A 10,014-nucleotide genomic window follows, 5' to 3' on the forward strand; every position below is an offset into this window, starting at 1 on the left:
AATAATATTAATAATAATCCATCAGATATATATATTGAAATGGGAAAAAGTTTAAAAGAAAGAATAATAGAAATGAGATTAGACGAAGACATTGAAGTAAGTAAAATAAGTATTGAATTATGTAGTAAATTAGATGAATGGGGATTGATTAAAGAAAAAGAAAGAAAAGAAATGTATAGAATGTTATGTGATAAAAATTCAAAAATTAGAAAAGAAGCAGCAATATATATTGCATCATTTCTTGAAAGACATGTTGATAAATTTATAAAAGGAGAAAGGAAATTTGTAATAAAAGATAAGAAAAAATTAAAAATAGTAATTATTATTAGATTAATTATTGAAATTGTAGAAAAAGAAACAGACCTTCCAAATTTTAGTTATTTTTCATTAGAATATCTTGTTCCAGAATTTGAAGAATTTAATGAAAATATTGAATTATTAATTGAGTTTATTATTGGGAATGAATCATTAGCATTATTTGATAAAGAAGATTCAGCTCTTTATGAAGGACATGAAAATGTATTATTTGGAATATTATATAGTATGGTAATGAGAGGTGCAAGAAGACAATTAACTGGAGATGAAATAATGGTAAAATTAAGTGCAAGTGATAAAAAGAAAGAGATTGATACTTTCTTAGAAGTGAGTGAAGCAATTTGTCATCATCTAAAAGAAATGTATGAAGTATCAACAAAAGAAGAGAATAATATAAATTGGTTATTAAGAATATGTAAATATATTGAAAAAGAATCATTAAAAACAGAAGGTAATTTAAATAATTTAAAAGAATTTTTAAAAGGAGTAAGTATTAATATTAGAGAAAGTGGATATGATATGATTTATAATTACTTTGAATTATTAAGTGAAATGAATACAATTCAACATCCAGAAATTCAACAAATTATATCTGGAATTATTCAAGAAGATTGTAGAGTTATTTGTAATAGTATTTTAGATGATGGAATGGATGATGAATCAATTAATATAGATGGAATAAAAGGGTTAATAATATTATATCATTATATTAAAGTAGATCCATTACCATTATTAAGAGAAAGAATTATTAAATTAAAAAATAGAATTGAAGGAATACAAGAAATTACAGAAGAAAGTTTAATAATTTTACATATATTAAATTATTTATTGTTATGGAACAAAATTAATAATGAAACTAATAATTCATTTGGATATAATGAATTATTTGAGTTATTATATTCAATTTCAAAAATAAGTAGTAAAGATGAACAAAAACTATTTGAATTATTTGGTATTCAATGTGAATTTTATTTCTTATTTAATAATGAAATTGGAGAAAATAAAGGAAGAATGGAATCTATTATTGATGACCTTGCTATTGAATGTAATCAAAAGAAATTATTTAAAGAACCTTTATTAGAAGTTGATTATTTATTTAATGAATGGCCATTAGAATGTCTTGCATCGGTTCTTTCAGTTGTTCAAATGAATAAAAAAGTTATTCTTGATTTAACTCAAATAGTTGGAAAAATGAATAATGAAATAACAAATAAATTAAAGAAATTGTTATTAAAACAACAACAAATAAATCAAGAAAGTACTGTTGTTATGGAAATGGAAACAGATTCAATAGAAGATTAAATGAATTATTTCCATTCATATTATTTTGTTTTTAATACAAAATTAAACCCTTTAAAAACCTAAACAAAAACTTAAAAAAAAATTTATTGAATTAAAATTTAAAATGAAGTTAGACGCATTTTATTGTGGTGTATTTGGATTAATTATTTTAACATGTCTTCTTCCTTTTAAAGAAAGTTTTAATGACTTAAGTAATTGTGGAATACTTATTAGTTTTTCTTTTATTGGTGGGGTAGCATGTTATTATTTAATTCCACATATGGGAAATAAATGTATTGAAAAAGGATTATTTGGACTTGATATTAATAAAGGGACTCAAGACAAAATACCAGAGTCAATGGGATTAGTATGTGGTATAGTATTTATGTTTATTACTATGTTATTTTCATCATTGATATCAATTCCCAATTATATTATATCATTATTAGTAATTTTATTTAATTTTATTATTGGATTAATTGATGATTTTCTTGATATTAGATGGAGATATAAATTAATTTTATCTTTTTGTTCTTCAGCGTTAATTGTAATTATCTATCCTGGAAGTTGCATATTATTTGGAATAAATTTATCAATCATTTATCCTTTTGCATTAATTTGTTTATCAGTATTCTTTACTAATTCAATTAATATGTTTGCAGGAGTTAATGGATTAGAATCTGGACAATGTATTATTATTTCTGCTTATTCTATTCTTCATAATATTATTGTTTTATTAACAACAAGTTCATCAAAACAGTATGAAGCTTCTTTATTATCATTATATCTTCTTATTCCCTTTATATTTGTAACAATAGTTCTATTTTATTATAATAAATTCCCAAGTAAAGTATTTGTTGGAGATTCATTTACTTATTTTTCAGGTGGAGTATTAGGAGTAGCTTCAATAATTGGAGGTTATGACCGTTTAATGTTTTGTTTATTCTTCCCTGAATTTATTAATTTCTTTGTTTCTATTCCACAACTTTTTGGATTTATTTATTGTCCAAGACATAGATTACCAAAATTAAATAAAGAAACTCATAAATTGGAATGTGTTACTTCACATCATACATTATTAAATTTAATTCTCTTTATAGTTGGTCCAAAGACAGAACATGAATTAGTTAATATTGCATTTATTTTCCATTTCATTACTTGTGGAATTGTTATGGTTTTAGCTTATTTTGTTTTCCCAACATTCCTTTTAGATTCTTTTTAATTTGAATTTGATTTTCAATTATCTTCTTCTTTTTAAAATAAAACTAAAAAAAAAGATCTTTAATAAAAGAAGTATGGAAGAAAGTGTAATAGAAAAAGAGTTAAAAATTAAGAATAATGAACAAGCAGTTATGTCTTGTTTTCAAAACAGTTTAAATAGTTTAAATTGTAAACAAATTAAATTTGACCTTCAAAAAATAATTGAAACTATTGGATCAAGACATTGTAATCAAGCTATCACTATGAAAGAAATTTTTGATTGCATTAAACAATCAAAATTAAGTGATGAAATGAATGAAGAACTTTATATGAAGATGATTACTTGTGCTACACAAAGAGTTCTTCAAATTCCTGAAGATTTATATATTGCTCTTGTAAATGGACTAATTCAACAAAGAAAAGAATTTGTTTTAACTCAATTATTACAATATAAAGTAATACCAGATAATAATTCAATTGCAACAATATTACTTCAACAACAAACTTCAATACCATGTTTATATTATTGTGGATTAGATATGTTAAAAAGAATGAAAAATTATTCAAAATTAGTTGATTTATATTTAATGAATAATAATATATCAATGGCATTGCAAATAGCAAACCAATATTCTGTTGAAATACCTTCTACTAAAATACAAGAATATATTAAAAATTATAATGATGACTTGTTGCTTTATGAATTGAAGCTCATCTTTCCTGAACTTGCTTAGTTTATTAATTAATAAAATATTTAACCTAAATTTATTAATTTAATAATAAAGGGGGATATTAATTAAAATCGTTCTATTTAATTCTTGTTCAATGAGCAGTCATAATGACTATATTTGAAAATGCAATAATGACAATTACAAGGAATGCAACTAACAAGAATTTAGCTTGTGGAGGTTCTACAACCTCGAGAGCAGGTTTTTTAGTAATAGTTATCTTTGGTTGAGTACTTTCCATCCTTTCTTTTTGTTTAATCAGTCTTTTTTTAATTGAGTTCATTTCCTTTTTATATCCTTCTTAATACTTAGAACAAATTTCTTTTTTCTCTTGAAGTACTTCTTTTGTTTTTTCACTATTTAAAAATAAAGGTATTGATATAGTTTTATTATTTTATTTTTCCTATTTTTAATTTCTATTTTTGGAATTAGGGTTTTTAGTCTACTTTATGATTTTTCTTTGTTTAGTTATATTCGTCTAAAAAAAGAAATAATACAAAGTAATATAATTAGAACAACGGGAATAATGATTTCATTGTCGTCAATGATGAATTGAAAGGTTGTAGTTCATACAGGAAAAAAGTCAACGAATGAATAGACATAACATCTAATGGTACTTTAAGCATTACACTGGTACTAAATTCATAGTTATTAAATTGGGTTTTAATATGTTTTTGAAGAGGATTGGCATATAAAGAAATATAGTAATGCATATCTTTTTTATCTACATGTACTAAAGCCCAATCAAACATTGACTCATTTGTTAGCCAAAGTTTGACTATTCTTTTTTTTGAGTTTATTCTAACAAAGTATCCTGGAAAGGTTTCTTCTTGTTTAATTACAACTCTACCTTTTTCATCAAAATCCATAATTTGGAATGAAGTTTTACGTTTATTGATTACAGACTCTTTCCAATTAATACAAGAAAGGAAATTGTCAAGAACAATTTTATTATTTTCTGTTGGTGGAATACTGACTAATTCATAACTCAATAAGTCATAAGGTTTAATCTTCTCAATAATCTTAAATAATCGATTTTGAGGATTGAGATTGTTATGAAAGATTTCGACTTCAGTATCATTTTGAGTAAAATTTGGTAATAATAAAGGTAAAGGTTTTTTCAACAAATTACTTTGACATTCAGAAAAGAAAATATCTCCTACACGACTTAACTTAACCTCAATATCTGGTCTATTATATTTTTCTAATGTATTTCCTATATTAAATGGAATAAAAGAATTTTGAATAAGTTGGACTGTAGAAATACTATTAAATGAAAGACGAATTGTTGATTGAAGTGCCATTGGAGTTGTTGCATGAAATGATGGATTAAAAAGAATTTGAAACCTTTTATTAACTATAATTCTATCAAATTCATCCAAATTAATAGTAATATATCCAATTTTAGCTGTTTTTGTATGGAGACATAAACAAATGTGAGGATTAGTAATATCAAATAAAGTTATGGGAATTCCTTTTATTAAGTTTTCTTTGTGTTGAGACCTTCCTGAATAATATCTTAACACGAAATAAATAGTACTTAAATGTTCTAATCCACCTTTTAAATGAATACTTTCAATTAGAAAACATAAAGGAAGCATTCCTTTATTTAAGACCTCTCCTTCTGTACCAGATTCTGATGAAAAGAAAATTTCTGACAAACTAGGACGAGGACTATGAGATTGGGTTGACATAAAACTATTTTTAAGATTTTGTTTTTGAAGAAAAAAAAACAAAACAATAATAAAAAGCAATTAATTAAGTATTAATAGAATTAGTTTCTATTGTTCCTGCATTAGGGGAGACTAATCACAACGAGTCTTCTTCTTCTAGTATCTCTACGGAGTATGTTTGATTGTGATTGAAGCAATATTCCATGACATCAATCATGTTTTTTATGACAAGGTTTTTTACTTCTTTAACAATGTCAATGTCAATTTTTAATTCTTTAATTAATTTATTACTTTCTTTATTTACTAATCCATTTATTGAAATTACTACTGGGATTATTTTGTCATCTTTTAATTTTTCTATTTTCATTAGCATATTCTTTAATTCCTTATACATATTTCTTTTCTTCCAATAGGCTCCATTAATATTGTGATCAGCCACAATAGTCATATCAAATAATAGACTAGTTTTATTCTTTTTATCTAATACATATATGTCTGGTATTTTGTGATATTGTCATTCACTTTTAGGCATTATTTGTTTGTTCAATATCATTGTAATGTCTTTATATTGGAACACTGTTTCATATGGGGGTTTTTTATATTGTTTATTTCCAGTGTATTTTCTTATTAATTAATATTATAATGCCTATATAATCATGTTTTTCCATTTGTGATTTTTTATGACTAATACAAGATAGTAGAATGTGTTCTACTGTAGCTATCTTGTCTTTACAAAGTGTGCAGTATTTTAATCTTTCATTTTTCATTATTTTTGCTTTCTTATACCCACAAAATATTGCACCATCTTGCATTTTAATTAATTATAGAAATGTATTCTTCTTAATATTGATGGACTTCCATGCTTTCACTGTAGTAGTTTTATCTACTCCTTTTGACTCGAACCATCTTCTAAAATATCCACTTATTTGATGGGACTTCCATTTTTTTGATGTATTTGCCAATAATTTCATAGTGGATTATTCCCATTTCTTCACTACTTTCTGTCATTATTCTCAAATCATCAATATATAAAGTGTGATTTGCTTTTGGGAATTTCTCTTCGATGATTTGAGAAATTACATTCATCTGAATGATGAAGAGTAGATTTGATAATGAATCACCTTGTAAAATTCCTCTATTTAATTTAATACATCATAGATATTCATTAAATTTATAACCGATGAATATCTTCCATCTAGTCATCATACTTTCAATTATGTCAATGATGACACCCTCATAATTAAAATATTTTAATGATTCAATTACTCATTTGTGGTTTACTGTGTCATATGCTTTCTTAATGTCATAATATGACTCCACATATTTTGGGTATTTTTCTTCTTTTTGCTGCTTCATCATATAACTATTAATTATTCATTCTTTAGCAGCTAAAGATTGTAATTTACATCCCAATTGGTTATTACTAATTTTAAATGATTCACTATTCATGTTAAGTCTATTGTGAATCTTTTCTTTTAATATGGAGGTAAATACTTTCATAATTACATTTGTACAACTGATAGGACGATAATTAATGACGTCGTTCCTATCAATTTGTGGATTAATAAAGTTCTTCAACTTACCATGTCTAATTTGATGTTTTGAATGAAGTTCAACCATTCATTGAAGATATTGAGAATGGCTTCTCTTGATGATGACATTCTTTTCAAATAATACCCATATATAGTGTCTATTCCTGGTGCTTTCCAGTTACTAATTTTCATTATACTTAAATTTAATTCATTTAATGTTATTATGACACTATCATAATTGACATATCTTTCATTCCACGAGGCGATTTGTTTTATTTTCCAATTTTCTTTATTTACTTTCACCTGTGTTTCATATAACGATTTCCAATATTCTAAAGTAATATCGTTATTTGGGTATATTTCATTTTTTGGGTCTTCCTTATTCTAATTTTCTTATTAGAATCAATCATGATTTTATTTGTATTGATTCTGATTATTTCTTCCTTATTAAATTTAATTCTTTAATCATTGTCATCATATATTTTAGGTACTTTATTCTTTCTAGTGCTTTAACTTTTATTCCTTCTTCATCATATTCTTTTAATTTCATGATGCACTTTATTCTGTACAATTTCATTGACTAGATCTTCTAGTCTATTTATTTTCTTTAGGATTTCTTTTATTTCATCAAATTTGTCTCCTATTATTTTATTTTGGAGATAGAGATGCATAACCATTGAAATCCTTTTCATATCATCTTGCATATCCTGCATTCTGCTTCCTGACCATACTCATCTATTATTAATTTCATTTATTAATTCGTCAGTTTCTTTTCTTTGAAAGTAGTAATTAATATTTGTACATTTTTCTATTTTCATTTCTTTCACTTTATTGATGAGAGTGTTAAGGTATTCTTCATCAATTTCTGTAGAGTTATTCTTTAATATGATGTTTTTTATTATTGAATCACACTCTACTCTTCCTTCTATTATATCATTTACTTTCATTTTAATGTATTATTTAATATTTTGTTTTATTTTATGTGACATTTTAATATATTTAATATATTCTTTTTCATTATTGACATTGATGTTTATTGCTTTTATTATGCTTTCTATTTGTTCCCATCTTAATTTCTTATATAATTTCTTATTTAACCAATTAATTGCAAAACAATACATCATTTCAATTAATTTTATATTTCTTTTCTTCTTTATTTTTTGTTTCTTCTTTTATTTTTATTATACTTTCTTTGCTATTTATTATTCTTACAATTTTACATCTTTCATTCATTTCTTTAATTGTGTTTTTGTTTTTAATTTCTTCTTCATTTGTTTTAATGTCTTTTTCTTCAATGTCTGTTGTTTTTTCTTTAAACTCTTCATTTTTGTTTTCATTTATCTTTTTCTTTTTGATTGAATATACTTCTTGAAGAATATCATACCTTCTTTTCCTTTTATCTTCTTACTTCTTGTGTATTTCTGAATATCCTCCGTTATTCCATTCACTTGTTATTCTTTTTATTCTTTATTGTATATCATTTATTGTTATTCATTTATATTTGTTATTTATATAATCTTTATTGTTATTGTATTTATTTGTATTTTTCTTCTTCTAATCTCATTTCCTTGATATTTATTTTATCATTGTTATTGTTATTCTTATGTCATTTATTGTTATTGACATTCATTCTTTTATATCACTTTGAATTATTATGTTTTGTTTATTTTTCTTTACAATACACAAATGTTTTATACAATATCCATGGCATTAAAATTTGTTGTATTTCCTGCATTGGAAAATGGACTGAAGATAATCAAATAAAATAAACATAAAAATAAATCAATTACATAATTTCATCAATTAAGATTAAGAATAAACTTATTATTCTTTCATTTTCATTATTAAAAAATAATAACAAAAAGAAAACAAACAACTAATAAACAAACTGTGTTTTGTTGATTTGCTGTTATGTTAAGTTCAATTATTTCTTCTTATGATTAATAAGTTAATTATTTGATCTTTCTCGTTAAATGGAATTTACATCAGAATATCTAAATGAATTGACATTTATCAAGTGAGAAATTTAAAACAACACAAAACAACCTAACAAGGTGAAAGTATCAGAATATGTATTATCAAAGGATATTCAATCGAGATCAATTCATTGAATCAATTTATTATAAAATCACTTCAACTATTCAAAGTCAATGAAATTCATCTATATTCAATTACAATGAACTTTAGAATACCAATATTTTGTGTGAATATGAAGAAGAGAATTATCAAAAACATAAAATGAAATGATGAATAAAAATACAGATGAAATAATCAAAATTAATAGAACATGAATAAATAAAAATAATATAAAAGAAAGACTCTTTTGTATATTTTCAAATTAACAATTATTAAATATTAATAAACTAATGAAATGAGTGTAAATAATAATAAGAATTTAAATCAAATAAAATGAAATATGAATAATCATAAATAATTAATATTTCAATGAATAAAATATTATTTAAAACTAATGTTTCATTTATTAATTATTTCATTAATCATTCATTTTGTTTAAATCATTGTTTATTTAAAATATAATTTATCATGTTTTATAATAAATTATTTAAAATAAATTTAAATAAAAATTCATTTAATTTATTTAATGTTTTTTGAATTGCTTCATCAAACATACCATAGAAATAGAATCATATCATCTTTCTAATGATATTCAATCATTATACATCCATATTATCTTTTCAATTATTTCTTTTTTATGATGAATATTTCTGACATGTTATTTTCTAGTTATTCTTAGTCAACAAATTCAACCTCTTCTTTTACAAACATAAATAACTTGGTAATTTTGTGTTCTTTTTATTTCTTTCACTTCTTTCAATTTCCAAATCACAATAGTTGATTTCTTCTATATATTTATTCTTTTAATTCTTTGCAATTTTATTATTTTTATTTATTTGGGTATTCTTTTCTTGTTTAATGTTTTGTTCTTTTATCTCTTTCTTCAGTAATATTACGATAATCAATTTCTCTTTTTGCATTTATTCTACATTAATTGATGTTAATAATATTATCATTGTCAACACTCTTACAATTTCATTTTCTGATTATGTGTTATTATAACAAGATGAACTTTTTGATTCATTAAATTACATTGGAAATTTAATATTTTCCAGTTATTCCATTAAAATTTCCATTAATTTTTGTTGATATTTATCTATTTTTTGTTTTATTATTTTCTTCATGAACCTTCTTTATTAATATAACAATAACATTTAATCTACACAATACAAACATATTTCTAAATATTTGATATTGGAAAAAATATTC

At 23.2% G+C, this 10,014-nt stretch overlaps 4 protein-coding genes across 4 annotated transcripts in view, besides 3 other annotated features; 3 read left to right on the forward strand and 1 right to left on the reverse strand.

Moving 5' to 3' along the window:
• EHI_062830 (uncharacterized protein) overlaps window positions 1–1,617 on the forward strand; it is a gene marked incomplete at both ends in the record, with an annotated part of 2,271 nt that extends 654 nt beyond the window's left edge. Inside the window, one exon of the mRNA XM_646815.2 lies at window positions 26–1,617. Within this exon, the coding sequence (XP_651907.2) occupies window positions 26–1,617 (1,592 nt within the window). The remainder of the gene's footprint in view (window positions 1–25) is intronic.
• Window positions 1,618–1,720: 103 nt separating this feature from the next.
• EHI_062840 (UDP-N-acetylglucosamine--dolichyl-phosphate N-acetylglucosaminephosphotransferase, putative) lies at window positions 1,721–2,818 on the forward strand (the record flags this gene model as incomplete). The annotated part of the gene is made up of 1 exon (XM_646814.1): window positions 1,721–2,818. One exon carries the CDS (start codon window positions 1,721–1,723, stop codon window positions 2,816–2,818), a length of 1,098 nt encoding a protein of 365 aa, XP_651906.1.
• Window positions 2,819–2,891: 73 nt separating this feature from the next.
• Window positions 2,892–3,530, forward strand: EHI_062850 (uncharacterized protein; the record flags this gene model as incomplete). The annotated part of the gene is made up of 1 exon (XM_646813.1): window positions 2,892–3,530. One exon carries the CDS (start codon window positions 2,892–2,894, stop codon window positions 3,528–3,530), a length of 639 nt encoding a protein of 212 aa, XP_651905.1.
• Window positions 3,531–4,033: 503 nt separating this feature from the next.
• On the reverse strand, window positions 4,034–5,218 carry EHI_062860 (uncharacterized protein; the record flags this gene model as incomplete). The annotated part of the gene is made up of 1 exon (XM_646812.2): window positions 4,034–5,218. The coding sequence occupies one exon, from the start codon at window positions 5,216–5,218 to the stop codon at window positions 4,034–4,036; it is 1,185 nt and encodes a 394-aa protein (XP_651904.2).
• Window positions 5,219–5,268: 50 nt separating this feature from the next.
• Window positions 5,269–6,165: a repeat region.
• Window positions 6,160–7,909: a repeat region.
• Window positions 7,874–8,471: a repeat region.
• Between the last annotated feature and the right edge of the window lie 1,543 nt (window positions 8,472–10,014).

The sequence above is a fragment of the Entamoeba histolytica genome, genomic scaffold (genome assembly GCF_000208925.1).
Source record: "Entamoeba histolytica HM-1:IMSS scf_1104750517213 genomic scaffold, whole genome shotgun sequence".
NCBI lineage: Eukaryota > Evosea > Mastigamoebida > Endamoebidae > Entamoeba > Entamoeba histolytica.